The sequence below is a fragment of the Saimiri boliviensis genome, chromosome 13, assembly GCF_048565385.1.
Source record: "Saimiri boliviensis isolate mSaiBol1 chromosome 13, mSaiBol1.pri, whole genome shotgun sequence".
NCBI lineage: Eukaryota > Metazoa > Chordata > Mammalia > Primates > Cebidae > Saimiri > Saimiri boliviensis.
In genome coordinates this window covers 16,900,196-16,918,713 of record NC_133461.1, presented here as the reverse complement: position 1 = coordinate 16,918,713, position 18,518 = coordinate 16,900,196, and the positions used below count along the sequence as shown (strand labels likewise).

General features: G+C 35.2%; 1 protein-coding gene across 19 annotated transcripts in view; it reads right to left on the bottom strand.

The window, feature by feature from the left end:
* Positions 1-18,518, bottom strand: part of PIGN (phosphatidylinositol glycan anchor biosynthesis class N) — a 138,163-nt gene that overhangs the window by 96,593 nt on the left and 23,052 nt on the right. For all 19 annotated transcript variants that reach the window (XR_012513081.1, XM_074383301.1, XM_074383300.1 and 16 more), the window contains 8 exons: positions 18,065-18,186; positions 17,519-17,617; positions 14,928-15,034; positions 9,054-9,178; positions 7,804-7,934; positions 6,766-6,882; positions 3,491-3,531; positions 744-803 (listed from right to left, as the gene is read on the bottom strand). Coding sequence is in view for 18 of the 19 variants with exons in the window: in XM_074383301.1 (XP_074239402.1) it covers positions 744-803; positions 3,491-3,531; positions 6,766-6,882; positions 7,804-7,934; positions 9,054-9,178; positions 14,928-15,034; positions 17,519-17,617; positions 18,065-18,186 (802 nt within the window). In the remaining variant the exon portion in view is untranslated. The remainder of the gene's footprint in view (positions 1-743; positions 804-3,490; positions 3,532-6,765; positions 6,883-7,803; positions 7,935-9,053; positions 9,179-14,927; positions 15,035-17,518; positions 17,618-18,064; positions 18,187-18,518) is intronic.

Genomic DNA, 18,518 nt, shown 5'->3' with positions numbered 1-18,518 from the left:
TTAGATACAGCATGTTAGGTTTATAATCCAGGGACTGCTAATTATAACCCGGGCTAGACCACCTGGAATTTGACTCTTGACAGTCAAGGGCCAGAAACTAAGGAACAATGCTACTCTACCCTCATGTCACTGCCCTGAGAACAGCCTTGTCATGGGATCATGGCTGTGGCTCCTTCTTTCAAGTCTTCAGATCTCCTGGTTCCTGATTATTTCCAAGCCTGGTTTTCAAGCACCACTTTGTTTCAGCAAATCACTAATATCTTTTCAGTAATTTCCCTTTAAACAAACTCAGTTTTTGCTGCTTGTAACAAAAAAATATTACTATATATTTCTATCACTTATAACCAGAATACAAAAATATAAATTGTATACGTTTTAGAAAATTAAAATATTTAAAGAAAAGCTATTTGGCTCATGTTCCTTGTTATAAAATATAATACACAAGCAATTATGAGGTATTGCATATTTAGATATAAATATACAGGAATATATAGTTTTAAATATAATCAAAGATTATATAAGCTGGAAGCAGTGGTGCATGCTTGTAATCCCACCCACTTGGGAGGCTGAGATGGGAGGACTGCTTGAGCTCAGAAGGTCAAGACCAGCCTGGGCAACAGAGAAAGAGCCCGTTTCAAAAAAAAAAAAAAAAAAAGATAATTCAGAAACACATAAAAAAGACTACACTTTACTGTGCTAAATGTAAATATACTGAGAGTTGATAATAAAATTTTATTCCTTACCACTGAATTAAGAGGAAAGGGAACTCCAATAAGGGAAGTCATCAATGGTGCAATATCAGCCTACAAATAAAAAAGCTCAATTATAAGAGGTCTATGGACATGAAGAAAGAAATTAAATAATTTAATGCAACCATATTTTGGAATATAGCCATAATACTTGTTATAATGAGTTACCTTCAAACATTTATTTAATCCAAAAAGATATTAATCTCTAAAAGTGTCATTTGCTAGAGGTTTATCAACCTATAAAGAAAAATTTTGAAAAGAAACTACTAAAAGCCATAAGTAAAACAAAAAAATACTTATCCTATTCTAAGAATCTGACCACTTTACGTAAGTTTTTCAGTGTTACAAAAAGAATGCCTTATCTAGATATAAAATGAGTATCAAGAGTAGACTTTAGCTGGAGAAATGTATATATTAACTAGAAAAACAAAGTATCTATCAGAAGGTTTCACCAGCCACTGATGTCCAGAAAAGACATAAACTACAGAAGATACTCTAGTTGAAAGATCCCAAATACCATTTTGGATATCTCCCCTTCAAGTTCAGTTTCTCTGAAGAGTTGTCCATGATTTTTCTGTCTTCATTTTCTCATCTCCCTATCACTCCTCTGCCCACAGTAATTCACTTTGACCCTTTTTCTAAATCTAATTGACTGTTTATATTAGTCCTTATAATTTTTCAGGCAATAAAGTGCTTGGAATTCAGAATGCCCAGTTTCAAATTCTCAGACAGATTTTTTAACCCTCCAATTGTTCAATTTTTTTATCTGTTAAAAAAACAAATACAAGATTTTCCCTTACAGAGTTAACGGTCAGATTAAATGAGATAAAACTTATGAACTACCTGACACAAAATAAGCCGTGATAATGGTAGCTGCAATTGTTGCTGGCATTCTTAGACCTCTCAGCAATATGGCATAGGCCACTCCTTTCTTAGACTCAACACGCCAAAGCTGAGTTTCTTTGATTTCACTGGCTCCTCCTTTTCAGATACGTTCTCTAGTCACGCACTTCAAGTTGGAATTCACCAAATTTGTTCCCAGGCTCTCAATCTTTCTCACTTGCTACTATTTAGACCGTCATTACCAAGTACCACCCTCCAGAAAACTGGAAATCTCCGAAGTCCTTCTAGTCACCTTTTCCCTTTCTCTCAGAATCTGCTGTTGGCCACCTCTTACCTGTTCTCCATGCTGCAGCCAGGAGGATTGTTTCACACACAAAAACACAGATCGTGTCACTCTCTAGGCTTCAAACTCTTTAAGGATTCTTCAAGCTTTCAGAATTCAGTTCACAAGGCCCATTAGACCCTGAAGGGTCTGTGCCCCACTTCTGCCTCACACCACCTCATGGTTTCTGTTGTATAACGGCTTTCTTCAAGACCCTTTAATACACCATGTACCCTCTCACCAGGACTTGATGCACATACTTCCTCTACCTGAAAAGCCCTCCTCCTACTGCCTTGGCCTACTAATTCATCAATCTCAGTTCAATCCTCAACTTTTCAGGAAACCTTTGCTGAATACATCCACTTTATAGCTGCACGAATCTCTTTTGTAGTAATTACCACAGCTACAAGTTTACATGTATTTGTACAATAGACTGATTCATATCTGTTCTTACCCCTAAAATGTAAACTTCCCAGGACAGGGATTATGTCTGCCTTTACTCACCACTAAATCTTTATGCTTAGTACAGAGGTGAAACACGCCACAGACACAACACTGTGTTAGTAGAAGGAAGGAATAGAAGAGATTCTCATTTGATGCAGATGTGAAGCAGGAGTGTTTGTCAACAGACTGACAGTTCAGAGAACAATAACTGAATCTACATTCAATTGCTGATTATGATCTAGTCTGGCTATGAATGAGAGTTATTCTTGTTTTGTGATCTTCAAGTCATTCCTGTTTTTTTGACAGTGATTTTTAATTGCAAATTAATAAATTGCTATTCTGACTTTATATGTTCACGTTCATTTACTTGGGTAATATGCATCTATCCTGGGAGAAGACTATTCTTATTATGCTGAGAAGCAACAATTTTCTGCAACCATAGGCCTGAAAGTGAGACTCTAGACCTTGGTTTGTCCACCACAGTAGGGAATCTTAGCTTGTGTGGTGACCTGGAAGGCAAGACACAGTCCTGCCACTTTGGAAGCCATATTCGGATGATGCTATACCTTCTACAAGTAGTGAAGATGACAATTCTGTGCTTCATATTTAAATACAATGCTACTAGTCTAACTTTATCAGATTGGCTATACATTTTCCTCTACGGAAGGTTTCTAGCTGAGTAATTTATACTCTCATCACTTCTTTATCCATTGCATTTGTAAAGCTGCTGATTAGAAGTAAAGGTAAAATATGTGTTAACAAAGAAGAAAAGATAACTGACATACTATAGAAAATAAACCCATAATGGGAGCTTTAATAGATCTGTGCTTAAAGAAAGCAATACAACCACGGTAAGCAACCACAGAAATTTAACAGGCATGTAAATTTCAATTTACATAACAAATAATTATCCAGTGTTATTTAGAAGTCTTTTATTTTCACTTGAAGTTTTGTTTATTTTGCCAGAAGAGAGATTAGTTGGGCTAAAATATTTGTGCTAAAAGAATTCCCTTTAGTAACCGAAATATTTTGAAAAAGACTTTGTCAACATTGTCTATCTTTCATAGTTTTTGTCTAAACCTCTTATAGAAGACAAAATTAAATTTGAATGTAACTAAAACAAAAATGATACCTGATTGACATCTAGCCTCTTCCAGTTCTCCAATCTCCACTCTGAAAGATACAATCAGACACAAGATTTGATGTTAAGATTTAAAAAAGAGTAAATCATTTTATTTTTAGGAGTGGTCAATATTTATGGAAAACATAGGTATTAGAAATGTATACTTTAAGCCAATGAATAAAAATCATGCTTGAAGGCAAAGGTGTATTTTTTTAAAGAATTTTCTAAAAAAATAACCAAAAAGTAAATATTTGGTGTTTCCTATGATGATTTATTAAGCTTTTTAAATGCTCATTTGGAGATAATTGTTTCAAAACATCAGAGGCTAAGGAAGATGGAAGTAAAAAAGAACAATGGTAACAACTGTCAGCATTGACAACTCATTACTGTTCTAGAGAGTTATTAAGGCAATTAATAGGAAGTTAATTAATTCAAGCTTCTCTTTTTTTCTGTGATGGCAGTTGCTTCCAAAACACTTAAAACTGTAGTTGTGATATTCCTGTAGTTGCTGATCACAAATGTTAACAGAGTATACTGAGTTATTATTAAAACTGCCTTCAGGCCAGGCGCAGTGGCTCAAGCCTGTAATCCCAGCACTTTGGGAGGCCGAGGCAGGTGGATCACGAGGTCAAGAGATCGAGACCATCCTGGTCAACATGGTGAAACCCCGTCTCTACTAAAAATACAAAAAAAAATTAGCTGGGCATATGGCACATGCCTGTAATCCCAGTTACTCAGGAGGCTGAGGCAGGAGAATTGCCTGAGCCCAGGAGGCGGAGGTTGCGGTGAGCCGAGATCGCGCCATTGCACTCCAGCCTGGGTAACAAGAGCGAAACTCTGTCTCAAAAAAACAAAACAAAACAAAACAAAACAAAAAAACTGCCTTAAAGAGAGCCTCAATCTCCTGTCTTTCTATAGATAAACTCAGAAATTGCATTAAACAGAAATCAAAACAAGTGATTATGGGAGACCAAGTCTTGATTTAATGGCTTTAGGATATACTACCAAAAGAGTTATAAGATATTTTTATGATAAAATTTCATTCAATAAGCTAATTAAAGTTTAAAAATATGTTGCTGACTCTGTCAGTCAGCTGCCAAAAAGTCACACTAATCAGTTGATGAAAAAATACATATTCCCTTCCTCTAAAATGTATGCTATTTAATACTCATGAGAAAAAATACATTTCTTCTGTGATGATTCTTGAAATAATGTGATTCTAAAACATCAATTTAAGAAATCAAATGCCAAAATAAAGTTAAATCTTTTTTTTTTTTTTTTTTTGGAGACGGAGTTTCGCTCTTGTTACCCAGGCTGGAGTGCAATGGCGCGATCTCGGCTCACCGCAACCTCCGCCTCCTGGGTTCAGGCAATTCTCCTGCCTCAGCCTCCTAAGTAGCTGGGATTACAGGCACGCGTCACCACGCCCAGCTATTTTTTTGTATTTTTAGTAGAGACGGGGTTTCACCATGTTGACCAGGATGGTCTCGATCTCTCAACCTCGTGATCCACCTGTCTCGGCCTCCCAAAGTGCTGGGATTACAGGCTTGAGCCACCGCGCCCGGCCCAAATCTTTTAAGTACAAACATACTGTTTTCTCCTAAGTACAAACATACCGTACTTTCTATTTTGATCCAATCTCATCCATTTATCACAGAGCATTTAGAAAGTTCTGTAGCTCATACAGCAAACGAATGCTGGCAATGCTCTGCCTTACAGTCTTTAGCAATAGAGCACTGTCCTCAGAACACACTTCATGCTTTCCTTACCCGGGCTTTGGTGCCTCAAATGATCTACCTCTTGTTTACCTCACCAACCTCTCAACTCATTGTACTCTGCTCCTAGCTGACAGTGCCCAGCCATATCAGCCTTCCAATTCTGTTCCTCGAACGAGCTAAGCTCTTTCTATTTCTTGCCTCTGCATTTGCTATTCCCTCTGCCTGGAACATTCCTGCCCTAACCTTCATATGAATGGCTCCCTCTTATCCTAACTGTGAAGAGACATACTGTTAGCCCACTCTACAAAATGTATCCTACTCCACAAGGGAAACTTCTAGGTTACTGCAAAAGCATGGCGAATTTGGGTGGAGATTACATGGCGTATATATGCATGTAAAATTCATAAAGTTATACATTTAAAAACTAATGCACTTTGCCTCCTTTGCCAAGTCTCTTAAAAAAATGTGGGGGACTAGTCAGGTGTGGTACACACCTGTGGTTCCAGCTACTTGGGAGGCTGAGGCAGGAAGATTGCTTGAGCCCAGGAATTCTAGGCTATAGTGAGCTACGATTGGCCTGTGAACCTGTGAATAGCTACTACATTTCAAGTCCATTCCATTCCTTTAGAGACACCACAAGAACCTGTGCCTAAGAAAACTCAGCAGGGCAGGGTGGAGAAGGGAGCCTGGTCCTGCCTCCTCCTTTATCACATCACCCTAATATTCTTCATAAAATTTTCATAATCTGTAAGCTTTGTTTGTAATTGCTTTAATTCTCCTACTAGAATATTAAGTTCTGAAAAAGCAAGGAAGGGCTATCTCAAAGATATGTAGTAGATGAACAAAAGGGTTCTCTAGTTTCTTTTTCTTTCATGCTTAAATAAATCTGGAAACAATCATGACCATGAACTGGTTGCACTGTTCTGGCCCTTTGTCAATGACTCCTCTGTAGACCTGTGATTTGGCAAGATGCTCTCCATTAGCACTGACAAACATATGAGAAATCACCCTCTGAAAAATGCACGATTACTTACTGCACACATGCTATTGAGTACATTATTCACTGTGCTCTTCTGTCTTCATCAGGGCCTAGGGTTGAAATATCTCAATACTACCTACCTCTTGCTTTTTATCTAATGGATATATCTTGTAGGTACTGTGATTTTATAACTGATAGTATGTACTTTGTTTGGGTTGAAAAATCTAAATCAAATTTATTATTTACTTCAAAGAAACCTTACATTTCCTCTTATTTTTTATTTACTCTACCTCACATTCAAATTAATTAATAAATTAATAAAAGAACACTGAAAGTTCAGCTGATCAGTTTAGACTTTAGAAAGGTCTAGTTACTAGCAGTGGTGTGCTGGGAAGCGTTCAACAAGTGGCTCTGTGAGAAGAGAAAAACCAACAACCCCTTGTAGTGTTTGCATAGAAATAGTAATGGCACAAATGTGAAAATGAGAGATTTACAACTAAAACTTGAAAAGTGATTTCTTAAAAAATTAAATTTTGTTCTTATATTAAGAGGTTGTATTTATAAACACAGTAAAGAAATGCTTGTACCTTTCAAAAATGCATCATCAAATTGCTGAGCTGATACTCTTTGGGGATACTTGATTCCAGCTCCCCAAGTGACTAAAGGAGTTAAAGTCTCTGAAGGATGACCAGCCCCATGGGAACCTACAAATAAGATACCAAGACTAATAAGACAAATATAGAAGAACTAACTTACAACTACATGTTTTTAAAAATAGTTTGTCTTAGAGTTGGTCCATATATAGTTAATTCTAGTTGCTACATTACCAAATGGTTACAATCTTTTATGACAATTAGTTTGACAATATTCATATACAGCAAGTTAGAGCAACAACAAACCGGCAAAAACTAAAACAAAACATCAGAACGCCTGCTGAGTAACTATGGTTAAAAGAATAAAATAACAAAAAGACATGGAAGAAATGTTGCTGCTGCCAGAGTAGCACTGCAGACAGAAAGAACAGAGAGCTCCTTCGGTTACTACCCAAGCTTGGGGCAAGCAGTAGAGAGTTCTGGAGAGGATGGCAAGGTCTCTGGGTCATTTTCTTCCAGACCACTCTAGCAGGTGTAGCCAAAAGAAGTCCTTTATAAAGTGGAACTCAACTCGCTAGAAATCCATATTATGATTTGGGGACAAATCTCGTCTTTGCTTTATTTTGTTCTCTGTGCACACACTGCATTTGCCTTGGGAATCTCACAGGGTGCACAGGTTTATCTGGGACAGAATTCTAGCAGCCCTCGGTCCCTCAGTAATACCATCTTAACATTAGTCCCTTTGCCATCATATACAGTTAATTCTCAGTAGATAAATAATAGTCATTTTTTATTTACTTCTCCATTTTTCTCTATTCTCATTTGTAAATGAGAATACATTCGCTTTTAGTTAGAGAAAATACTTTTATATAAGATCAGTTGTTTTTTAGGCTAACATTTTAAGCACATAATTATGTGGTAGGCACTCTGTATAAGCAAGACACCTAAGTTTCTCATTATCATAAAATATTTGCAAGCTACATTTATCGCTACTTTAATAGTAAGGTACATATCAATTAAAGACACACTAACCCCAGTCTGTCATTCCATGGTCAGAGGTAAAGATAAATGTTGTTTTCCCATCATTTCCATAGAAATGGTTAAACATAGACACGATTTCTTTGACTCCATCATCAACTTTTTTAATATTGTCCTTGTAGTCCCTATTTATAAAGAAACAGAAGAAAAAATTAAATTTGGAGAGATCAAATCTATTTAACGTGGACTCATTACATTCAAAATCAGTTAACTCCTGAAATGCTTTTAGATTTCAACTTTAATGTTTTAAAATCAGAGCACTCTAGATTGTTGAAATAATTTTTTTCTCCTTTTAACGAAGCAAAAGAATCTGAAATAGTTTTCAAAGATGGTTTAAAAGGAGAGGACTGATTAACAAATATATTTTAATAAACTCTTTTTTAGGTCCTAAATGAGATAGATGTCTTTCATGTCTCTCCTCTTACTACATAAACTATATTGTTCTGGCCACATTAAAGGTATCATTTCAAGTATAGAATATTGTCATTCCCTAAAGTGTTTGTGACATAAAACATAATAATGTAATGTCACATTTTGAACACATTATATTTAAGACTGCCACACAACTGCACAAGTTTCTTTCGATAGGAATATTCCATCAATTACAACAGTGTATCATATTTAAGAAGGGGATTGTGAGGTATTCGTTACTGGCAGCCAACCCAACAGGCTTTACAGCTACTGTTAGGCTAATCTAAACCAAATGCAAAATAAGAAATGAGAGTGTAACATAGTATCTTCCTTTTACTTATGGTCTTCAAAAGTAAGAAAAATATTTGCTCTTTTATATATAAGGAGTGTTACTGAATTATGCTATATGAAAATTTATACAATTGATTTGCTAGATACAATACTAATTAAAGGGGATATACAAGGAATAGCTAATTACATCTTTTGGTGATATAAAAATTAATTCCACAAAATGCTTTTTATTTCAAGATTCACTGAAAATATTTCTAAAATATATAGCTATTTTAGATTAAAAAAAATTTTCTCTGCTTCAGTAAATGATGATTATGGAATATATACAGAATATATTTTACTTATATTAATGTGCCATCTGGATACAGTACATATCATTTTAACCACTATATCAGAAATCTCATATAATTGAGAACTTAATATACATTACAGCAGTTACTTAAAATATTAGTTCTGTCCAAAGAAAACATTATAATACTTTAAAAGTTTAATAAAATAGCTGTTTCCCTTAAAAAATGCAATTAAAAACAGCATTAAATTACCTTGAGGATGGTCGATGAGCATGTCCATTTGTATCTATTCCTAATAAATGTAAGAAAAAAACTATCTTCTCTTCATTTATTTTAGAAAGCAAAGACTGGTTGTTTCTGGCATGATGAAAGAAGTCCTACATATAACAAATGAGTTAAAAATATTTAGTTTATTTGTTTTATTTTAAAAATAAAACTGATGAAAACATTTGAATTTACACATAAGTACAAAATTAAATTATCTCACATTGCTTAAATCTGTGTTCAAGACCTACCAACACAAAGTCTTTGCTATTCAGACATCTATGTTCAAATAATCAATTAGCTGTTTTCTGTGTTATCATAAAGCCAAAAAAAAAAAGGTGTTAGAAAGGGGATCATAATTTCATAGAGATCTCACAATGTTCATCCCATATCTAACTCAATAAAATACAGCAGATTGAAGACATTTTGGCAAGAGCCAAAAATAAAATAGTAATGGTGTTATCAGTTTAAGAATGATTTGTTATTTTAAAATATTTCAGAATTGAACCACTTCTCATTGTCCTGTGTACTAACAACCTAGTCTCTAATTTAGAACATTGCAAATAGCCTCCTAATTACTTCCTTTGCCCCAAATAGAATGTATTCTTCAAATCATGTAACAGAAAAGCATACAATTAATAAAATAAAATACTATTTGGCAGAGTGAGACTGGGAATAATTAAAATAAAATTTGAACATTATTATGTTAATTTAATGACATACTAGATTCATAAAGCCCTTCTAAGGCAAATGATTCACCCTGTATTCACATATGCATGAACATGGATGTGAAACTATGAAGACTACTTTTAAATTATTTTAAATAAATTAACAGGCTATCCAAGATACATCTTTGTTGTTCACATAAATGCCTTTAACTGTAGAAGACATAAACTTTTAACAAAAGATGTTTAAAAAGTCTGAAGTATTTAAGTTTTTTTTTCAAATAATTCTTCATTATGTTAAAAAATACAAATTGTGCAATTAGAGAAACTAGCTATTCAAGAATAGAAATCAACAAATATAACACGCAATGTGCTCTCATCCTTCTCAAAATTATAAAATTGCCCCCTAACTTTCATATACTTTCTACTTAACCCCCAAAATGAAAAGTTCTTTAAGAGAAAAGAATTACAATTTAAATATATAATTGAAAGCTGACAAAAACAAAAAACTGAGCAAATGACTTGAATGACATCTATAATTTGTTTCATGACTGGTACAATATATTCAGCTATGTAAAAAGTGCTGTTCATTCATATTTGAATGAACATTTTCTATCCTTTCTTGCAGCTAGATGTGCCTTTGTGGTTTTGGCCAATGAGATTTAAGTCAGACATTTCAGTCATAAAGCTATGTAGATCTAAGGCTCTTTGAAATAAATGTAATTCAGTAGAAGAGAAGGTCCTTTTTTATTCTTCATATTGTTGACCTAAAACACTAACATAAGGGCGGGAACTCTGAGATTATCTTGGGTCATACAATAACCTTGAAGAGAAAACTCACACCCTGAGGGTAGAGGAAAATTTTAGGAGACTGAATGTCAATGACATTGTGGAACCACTATAGCATCCTGGACTGCATCAATACTCGGCTGCCTACTGCTGGCATTATTTTTACTAAGCTAGAAGTAAACTTTGAAGTCATTTTTCCCCTGTTACACAGATATGATCTAATTTATGTTAATATACTTATATATGTACCAAACAATTCCCTGATAGGAGTCTTGTTTTTTGAGGCAGAGTCTCTATTGCCCAAGCTGGAGTGCAACGGCACAATCTCAGCTCACTGCAACCTCCACTTCCTGGGTTCAAGTGATTCTCATGCCTCAGCTTCACGAGTAGCTGGGATTACAGGCATGCACCATCATGCTCGGCTAATTTTTTTTTATATTTTTAGTAGAAACAGGGTCTCACCATGTTGGCTAGGCTGGTCTCTAACTCCTGGCCTCAAGAGATCCACCCACTTTGGCCTCCCAATATACTGGGATTACAGGCATGAGCCCCTAGCTTCTGATAGGAGTTTGAAGTTTACAATGTGAAAAAGTCAGTATCTCTACCACCAAGATGTATATTGAAGGGGATATGTCAATGTATGAACAATTATAGCATAGCACAATAAAGTATTAAGGGAATCTAGAGGAGGGTTATCTAAGTTGAAATGGAAATAGGATAAAGCAAAGGGAAGTCACAGAAGACCTAATAGAGGAGATGATGCAGGAACTGAGTTTTTAAAAGTGAATAGATTCAACCCAGGTGAAGCTTTGAGGCCATTATAATAAGTGAAATAAGCCAGCCACAAAAAGGCATAGACTGTATTCTTCCACTTAAGATATAAGGTGCCTAGAGTAGTCAAATATATAGAAACAGAAAGTAGAAAGGTGGTTGCCAGGGGTTGGGGGAAGGGGAAAGGAAGAGTTATTGTTTAATATGTACAGAGTTTCAGTATTGCAAGATGAAAAAATTCTAGAGATTGGTTGCACAATAATGTGAATATACTTAATACTACTAAATTATAGATGTTCCTTACTTACAATGGGGTTATATCCCAACAAACCCATCCCAAATTGAAACTACTATAAGTCAAAAATGCATGTAATATACCTGTTACAGGTAGTTAGACAGGCATGAGTGGGGCAAGAGAGGGCTCTTCCCCAACCCACTAGGAATGACGGGTGATGATTCAGCAGTTATTACACTGCCTCTCTAAAAGTGGTAAACTGGTAGCTGGCATCAGAGAGAGGCCATTTCCTGAGGGCCCACACCTGCTGCACTAAAGTGTTAACTGAATGCAAGCACCAGAGAGATGCAACTTCCTACGCATGTGCATTAAGAGACAAAATGGCATAGTATGCCCATCAGGGGCACTCCACCAGAAAAGGAAAGAAAGCCTCAGACGGGTATGCATACAACTTCCTAAACGCACTGTGCACGCTCACCTCCCAAGGTTAAGAATAGAACTGCCCTTGAGGGTGCTCCACCCTAAGCGAAGAATTATGGAAAGGGGCCAGCCTATAAAGTCCTAGGATCAAGGTTAAACACTACATTTGACCTCAAAGCTCACTTGGGACTCTTCTAGGCATACTTTCCTTTCTTTTCTATTCTAAAACATTTGCAAATAAACTTCCACTCCTGCCTTGGTCTCTTCTTCTGCCTTATGCCCCTCAGTAGAAGTCTTTCTTCTGTGGAGGTAAGAACTTAGGTTGCTGCTGACCCTCACAGATTTGTTGTCAGTAATTCGGATACCTGCCGCTAGTAACATACTTCACCTACCAAACATCATAGCTTAGCCTGGCCTACTGTCAACAAAGAGTCAAACTCTGTAAAGTATTTGAAGAGACTTATTCTGAGCCAAATATGAGTGACCATGGCCCATGACACAGCCTTCAGGAGATCCTGAGAACGTGCTCAAGGTGGTCAGGGTACAGCTTGGTTTTATACATTTTGGGGAGACAGGAGACTTCAAACAAATACATTTAAGAAATACATTGGTTTGGTCCAGAAAGGCGGCACAACTCAAAGCAGGTATTGGGGGGAAAATTTAAACATTTTCTGGTTGGCAATTGGTTGAGTTTCTCTAAAGACCTGGGATCAAAAGAAAGGAATGTCTGGGTTAAGATAAGAGTCTGTGGAAACCGAAGTTCTTATTTGCAGAGGAAGCCTTCGGTAGTAGGCTTCAGAGAGAATAAGCTATAAAATGTTTCTTATCAGACTTTAAGTTCTGAATCGATGTTAATACCAGAGAGATATAAAAGGGCATATCTGACCGCCACTTCCCCTCATGGCCTTAACCAGTTTCTCAGGTTATATTTTAACAGCATCCTGGCTGAGAAAGTCCATTGAGGTGGTTGGGGTAAGGGAGGGTTAGAATTTTATTTTTGTTTTACACTACCTTCAATGTGCTCAGAACATTTACATTAGCCTACAGTTGGGCAAAATCATCTAACATAAAGCCTACTTTTTAATAAAGTGTTGATAATGTGAGATAAGTGAGATAATAATTACTATCTCATGTAATGCTTGAGTACTATACTGAAAGTAAAAAACCAAATGGTTGTATGCATACTCAATGTATGGTTTATAGTAAATATGTATTGCTTTTGCACTAGTGGAAAGTTGAAAAATCATAAGTTAAATATTGTTAAGCTGGAACTGTCTGCAAACACTTAAAATGCTTAAGATAGTAAATTCTGTATTTTGCATGTATTTTTTTACCAGTTACAAAAAAAAGTGATTAGAAAACTGCATGAATCTGGAAACAGTCTGGCTTGAATTAAGCATGAGTCTCTAGCCAGGACAAGAAGTTCAAGTAAAACCCATAACTGACTCTCTAGCCTCCTCTGAGACCTGGCTCCCAGGCAGTCCTCCTGCCACACTAACCTCCCTTCTTTTACTTCCTCAAATCCATTATGTTGGCTCTTGACTAAGATTTACATAGCGCTGCTGGCCTGCAATACTTTTCCACACCAATCCAACCCTACCCATTTCTTTGTCTCCTATACCTCTTCAGAGATTATCTCAAAACTCTTAGCCTTCCCCTAATTGCCCAGTCTAGATTAGAATTTTCTGAAGATATATTTTTGGTCTGTATTTTTCCTTCACATCACTTACCACTGTTGATGATTTCATATTTTCATTACTACTTGGTTAATATATATCTCTACCATATTTTACAAAGAAGTCATGTGTAAATCTTTTTTTATGTTCACTACTGTGTCAAGACTAGTAGTACTGAAAGAAAGGAAGAAAGACATGAAAATCAGGCCAGCCACCAGCTACGTATGTACATTCACAAGGAATTAATTACATGATTTTGGGGAGATTTTAGCTACACATATGAAATCAGAAGCCAAAGGCTTTCATGCAGATATTAATATTAGTATATTATATTAAGAAGTGATGATTAGCAAAATAATTTGCTAATATTTGTCTTAAAAATATTTTATTTAAGTTGAAAGTTTTTCCTGTTGACAAAAGTATGTATTAAAAGTGAAAAGAAAATTTCAAGTGAAAAGATCCTTTAAAAAATAGGGTTTAGCAATAAATTTTAGAGCACTTAATTTCTGGTATGGAAATACAAAGAAAACGCACATATATACTGAGAAGAACATTTACAAACAAACAAAAATGTCTATATCATGGAGAAGTCCACAAAGTCAGTTTAAAAGACACTACTAGAAAAAAGAAGTATCAATCAAAGAAAGCTTCTTATAACGGATGAATTATGAGTTGTTATTTGGAGATGAGGAACAATGGACTGATAAAAGAAAGCCAATGCCCACAGTTGAGATTTTCACACAATTTTTGAGAATATAAATTCTACTGTATTCCTGATGAAACTATAATTGTCACTATAAAATGTTCAAAAAACTCTAGTACTTAAAGAAATCATAGATTTTTATTTTGATTAATTTGCTAATTTTTTGCCTATATAATCTACTTATCTACTTTTTCTTTAAAGTATCATTTAAAAAAAAAATCCACTTTGTTATTGATGTATTACATTTGAACAACATTTTTCCAAGGGCTTTCACACATTTCACATGGTCCATTATTGCAAGAGAGAGATTCCATGGTCAATGAAAGATCAAAATTTACCCATGATGAATCACAAACTAGAAATGAACACAGGTTTCCTGAATCCTAATCTAGGGCTCATCTTAATAATAGAAACAAAGACTTTTAAAACTTCTCTTGTTTATCTAGAATGTGTAAGTTCTTAGAATTAAGTCTTAGAATTCAGAACAATGTGCTACAATATAGAATTTTCAAAGCTCATGCAAGCAGAAAAAACTAGAGATACAGACTCGAATACTTCAGGTAAAAATATGTTTTTGTATATTAACCACTCAATAGCACAAACCTTAACATTATCAAAAACCCACGTATCCAGTTTTGTTGCATCGTGAGCACCAAAATCCTGTCTCTTAGAATCATAACTATATGTGTAAACGTGGTCTCCACTAGCACCTGAAAAGGAAATTTGGAAAAAATATGTTTTACAAAATCTTTTAAACTATCATAAAATAGGAGCTACTCAGTCACAGATTTTTGTGAATAACCAGAATTTTCACAAAGCATTACATGATGGGGAAGAGAAAAACGGGAGGAATCATGAACACTTATTTATTTTATGTGCTATGGACCGTGCTACATACTTTAATATATTCTAGGCCCTTTGCCCTCAAAAATAACATATTTTAATTTTGCAGATCCATTATATGTTAACTAACATGCCCAAATCACAACTCTAATAAGCAATAGAACAAAAATAAGCACAATATTTGTCTCCCTTTAAGGATTAAACTATTCAAAACATGTGTACCCCTTAGAATGTTACCATCTAAAGTAAATGAAGATGTGTGGTGTACAAACCTTCTTAACATAAGAAGAAAATCCAAATATTTCACTTCTATTATTCATACACTATGCATATTTTTCTCAACTTAGAATAAATATTGCTTATTGCCAAAGAGTTTGAAGGGGTCAACAGTTATCATAATCTCATACATTTGTAGGACTGTATTAGGAATCTAATCAGTTTGTTGAATTTCTGCGTTTGATAGGCTCTTGCAGGTAATAAGAAAGAGATATAATAAACTAATACAAACTTTATAGCACCAGTTCAGCTCTAATGACCCCATTCCACTCCTCAGCCATTTTACTTCCCACATCCCAAATAAAAAGGTCTGACTGGTTTTGCTGGTTTCTATAAGAAATGAAACATTCCTATTAGACTATTTCTAATTCAAGTATTAGGCCTGTCCCATCCATTGTAGCCAGAAATAGGAAGGTTAGTTTGATAAGCCATAGCAACTCAATTCACCCTTACTACCACCAGCCCCCCAAAAAACTAAACTGCTTTCCAAAGAAGGAGATATATAAATGGCAAACAGTTTGAGGGTTTTTTTGGTCCACCCAGTATAATAATGTACTATGACTGGGGCCAGGCGCAGTGGCTCACGCCTGTAATCCCAGCACTTTGGGAGGCCGAGGCAGGTGGATCACGAGGTCAAGAGATGGAGACCATCCTGGTCAACATGGTGAAACCCCGTCTCTACTAAAAATACAAAAACTCAGCTGGGCATGGTGGCGGGTGCCTGTAATCCCAGCTACTCAGGAGGCTGAGGCAGGAGAATTGCCTGAACCCAGGAGGCGGAGGTTGCCGTGAGCCGAGATCGCGCCATTGCACTCCAGCCTGGGTAATGAGCGAAACTCCGACTCAAAAAAAAAAAATGTAATATGACTTTCATACATAAAATTTTCAATTTATATTTTGCTTTCTGGACATATAATAATCTTTAATAGTTCCCATTATTTTAATTACACTCATGACTAAGTATATTACAAATCCTTTCAGATAAGTGAAATGATCAATCGTTCTTCTCCCACTTAAAAGCATTTAATGACATGAAATTCATCCAACTGATTTTAGAAAATAATATAAATGAATTTTCTAATTAAGAGATGTCCCAATATTTGCAGAATTATGCATATAAACAAATTTAAATGCCATATTCAATATATTAAATATCAACTTAAATAAATTATATGTTAAATGCCATATATATCATATGCCAAAACATATGGCATATTCAATATAATAATATGGGAATTATAACCATACATTTTAACATTTAAATTTTTTTTTTTTTGGAGACAGAATGTTGCTCTGTTGCCCAGGCTAGAATGCAGTCGCGTGATCATGACTGACTGCAGCCTCAACATCCCAGGCTCAAGCGTTCCTCCCACCTCAGCCACCTGAGTATTTAGGACTACAGGCACATGACACCATGTTCAGCTAATTTTTTGTTTGCTGTAGAGATTGGGGGTCTCGCCATGTTGCCCAGACTGGTCTTGAATTCCTGAGCTCAAGTGATACACGTGCCTCAGCCTCCCAAAGTGCTGAGATTACAGGTGTGAACCACTATGCTCAGCCAATGTTTAAATCTTTATATCAATATCCACTAACTTTTAAAACAATTTACCAAAGTATAATGAACCACACATCAACATCATCATTATAATAAAATTATGTGATAAGTGCTATGCTAAATATTTCACATGAATTATATAAATTAATTCTAAAAAGAAATGTATGGGATAGAAACTAATATTATCACATTTTACAAAAAGAAACTTGAAGCTCAGAGAGGTTATCTAAATTGCTCAAGATTATAAAGTTCTTAATTGATAGAGCTATATACCATTTAATTGAATCCAAAATACTATCTAACTGTATGATGTGCAAATATTCCAAGTATAACTAAGAAGAAAAAAAAATTGCCAGTTAAACTGACACATCTATTCATTGTAATTAAACATTCCTATTTCAGAAATGTTAAAAATGTGAAAATATATATAAAAATCAACAAATAGAGTAGGTAAATAATATATAGAAAACTACCATATTGTCTTATTCCCTACCTGAGGAATATAATCAATGACTCTTACCTTTGGCAAACATAGGCAGAATATCTGGGCTTCCCCAGCTCCATGTGTATTTACTTTCATTAAAAAGAGAATCAAATTCTACAGGATTTTCCTTCCATCCTTCAAAAAGAAAGAAAGCAATAATGGTAATATATACATGGTACAATAAGCTCCTAAAGAAGTATTCTTCAAATAATAATTACATTAGTCAGAGAACAAAGTGCAAAACCAATAATAGATTTTGTATTATGCATATTATACCACTAAAAACAACAGATAATTTACTTTGTATGGAAACATACAACCATTTTTGAACTTTCAAGAGTAATATCTAGGAAAATTATGCTTCCATCCAACCCAAACTCTTTAACTAACACAGGTTAATGAAATACTAAAGCTTCATTCTGGAGTCAATACCAGTGGGTGTTCATGTCAGTAAGGCATGCTAAAACATTTGTCCAAAGTATCTCAAAACATACCTTCACTTAGGGACGTAATTCAGTGGTAAAGCAGTAATATTTATTTGACAAATTTTTCATTTAATAAGATTATCCAAATAGACAATACCTTTGGCAACTGCACTGACATCTTCATAAAACCCGGCTATCAGGGCTACGTGACCTGGCCGAGATTCTGTTGGCACACGTGTATGAGATATGCCCCAGCTGCCTTCATGCATTATTATATTCCTAAAAGAGATTAAACACAAACAGTTAACATAGACTGTTATTAGATACTCTCACATAAAGCTTTAGGAAAATAAGATAATTACAGAAGGAATCAAAAGCAAAAAGTTCAGTCAAAACTTAAGAAGGAAAGGAATCTTTCAAATCCCAGTTGAACCCATTCTGTGCATCTACCAGCTGAATGCAGCAGCATGAATTCGCTGACGTACGACTAACAAAGAATCACTCAACCACTGCACAGAACCAGCTGACAAAATGCACGACTGTTGTTTTAAACCACAAAATATTGATATGGTTTATTATATACAGATAAAACATACAATATTATATGAATG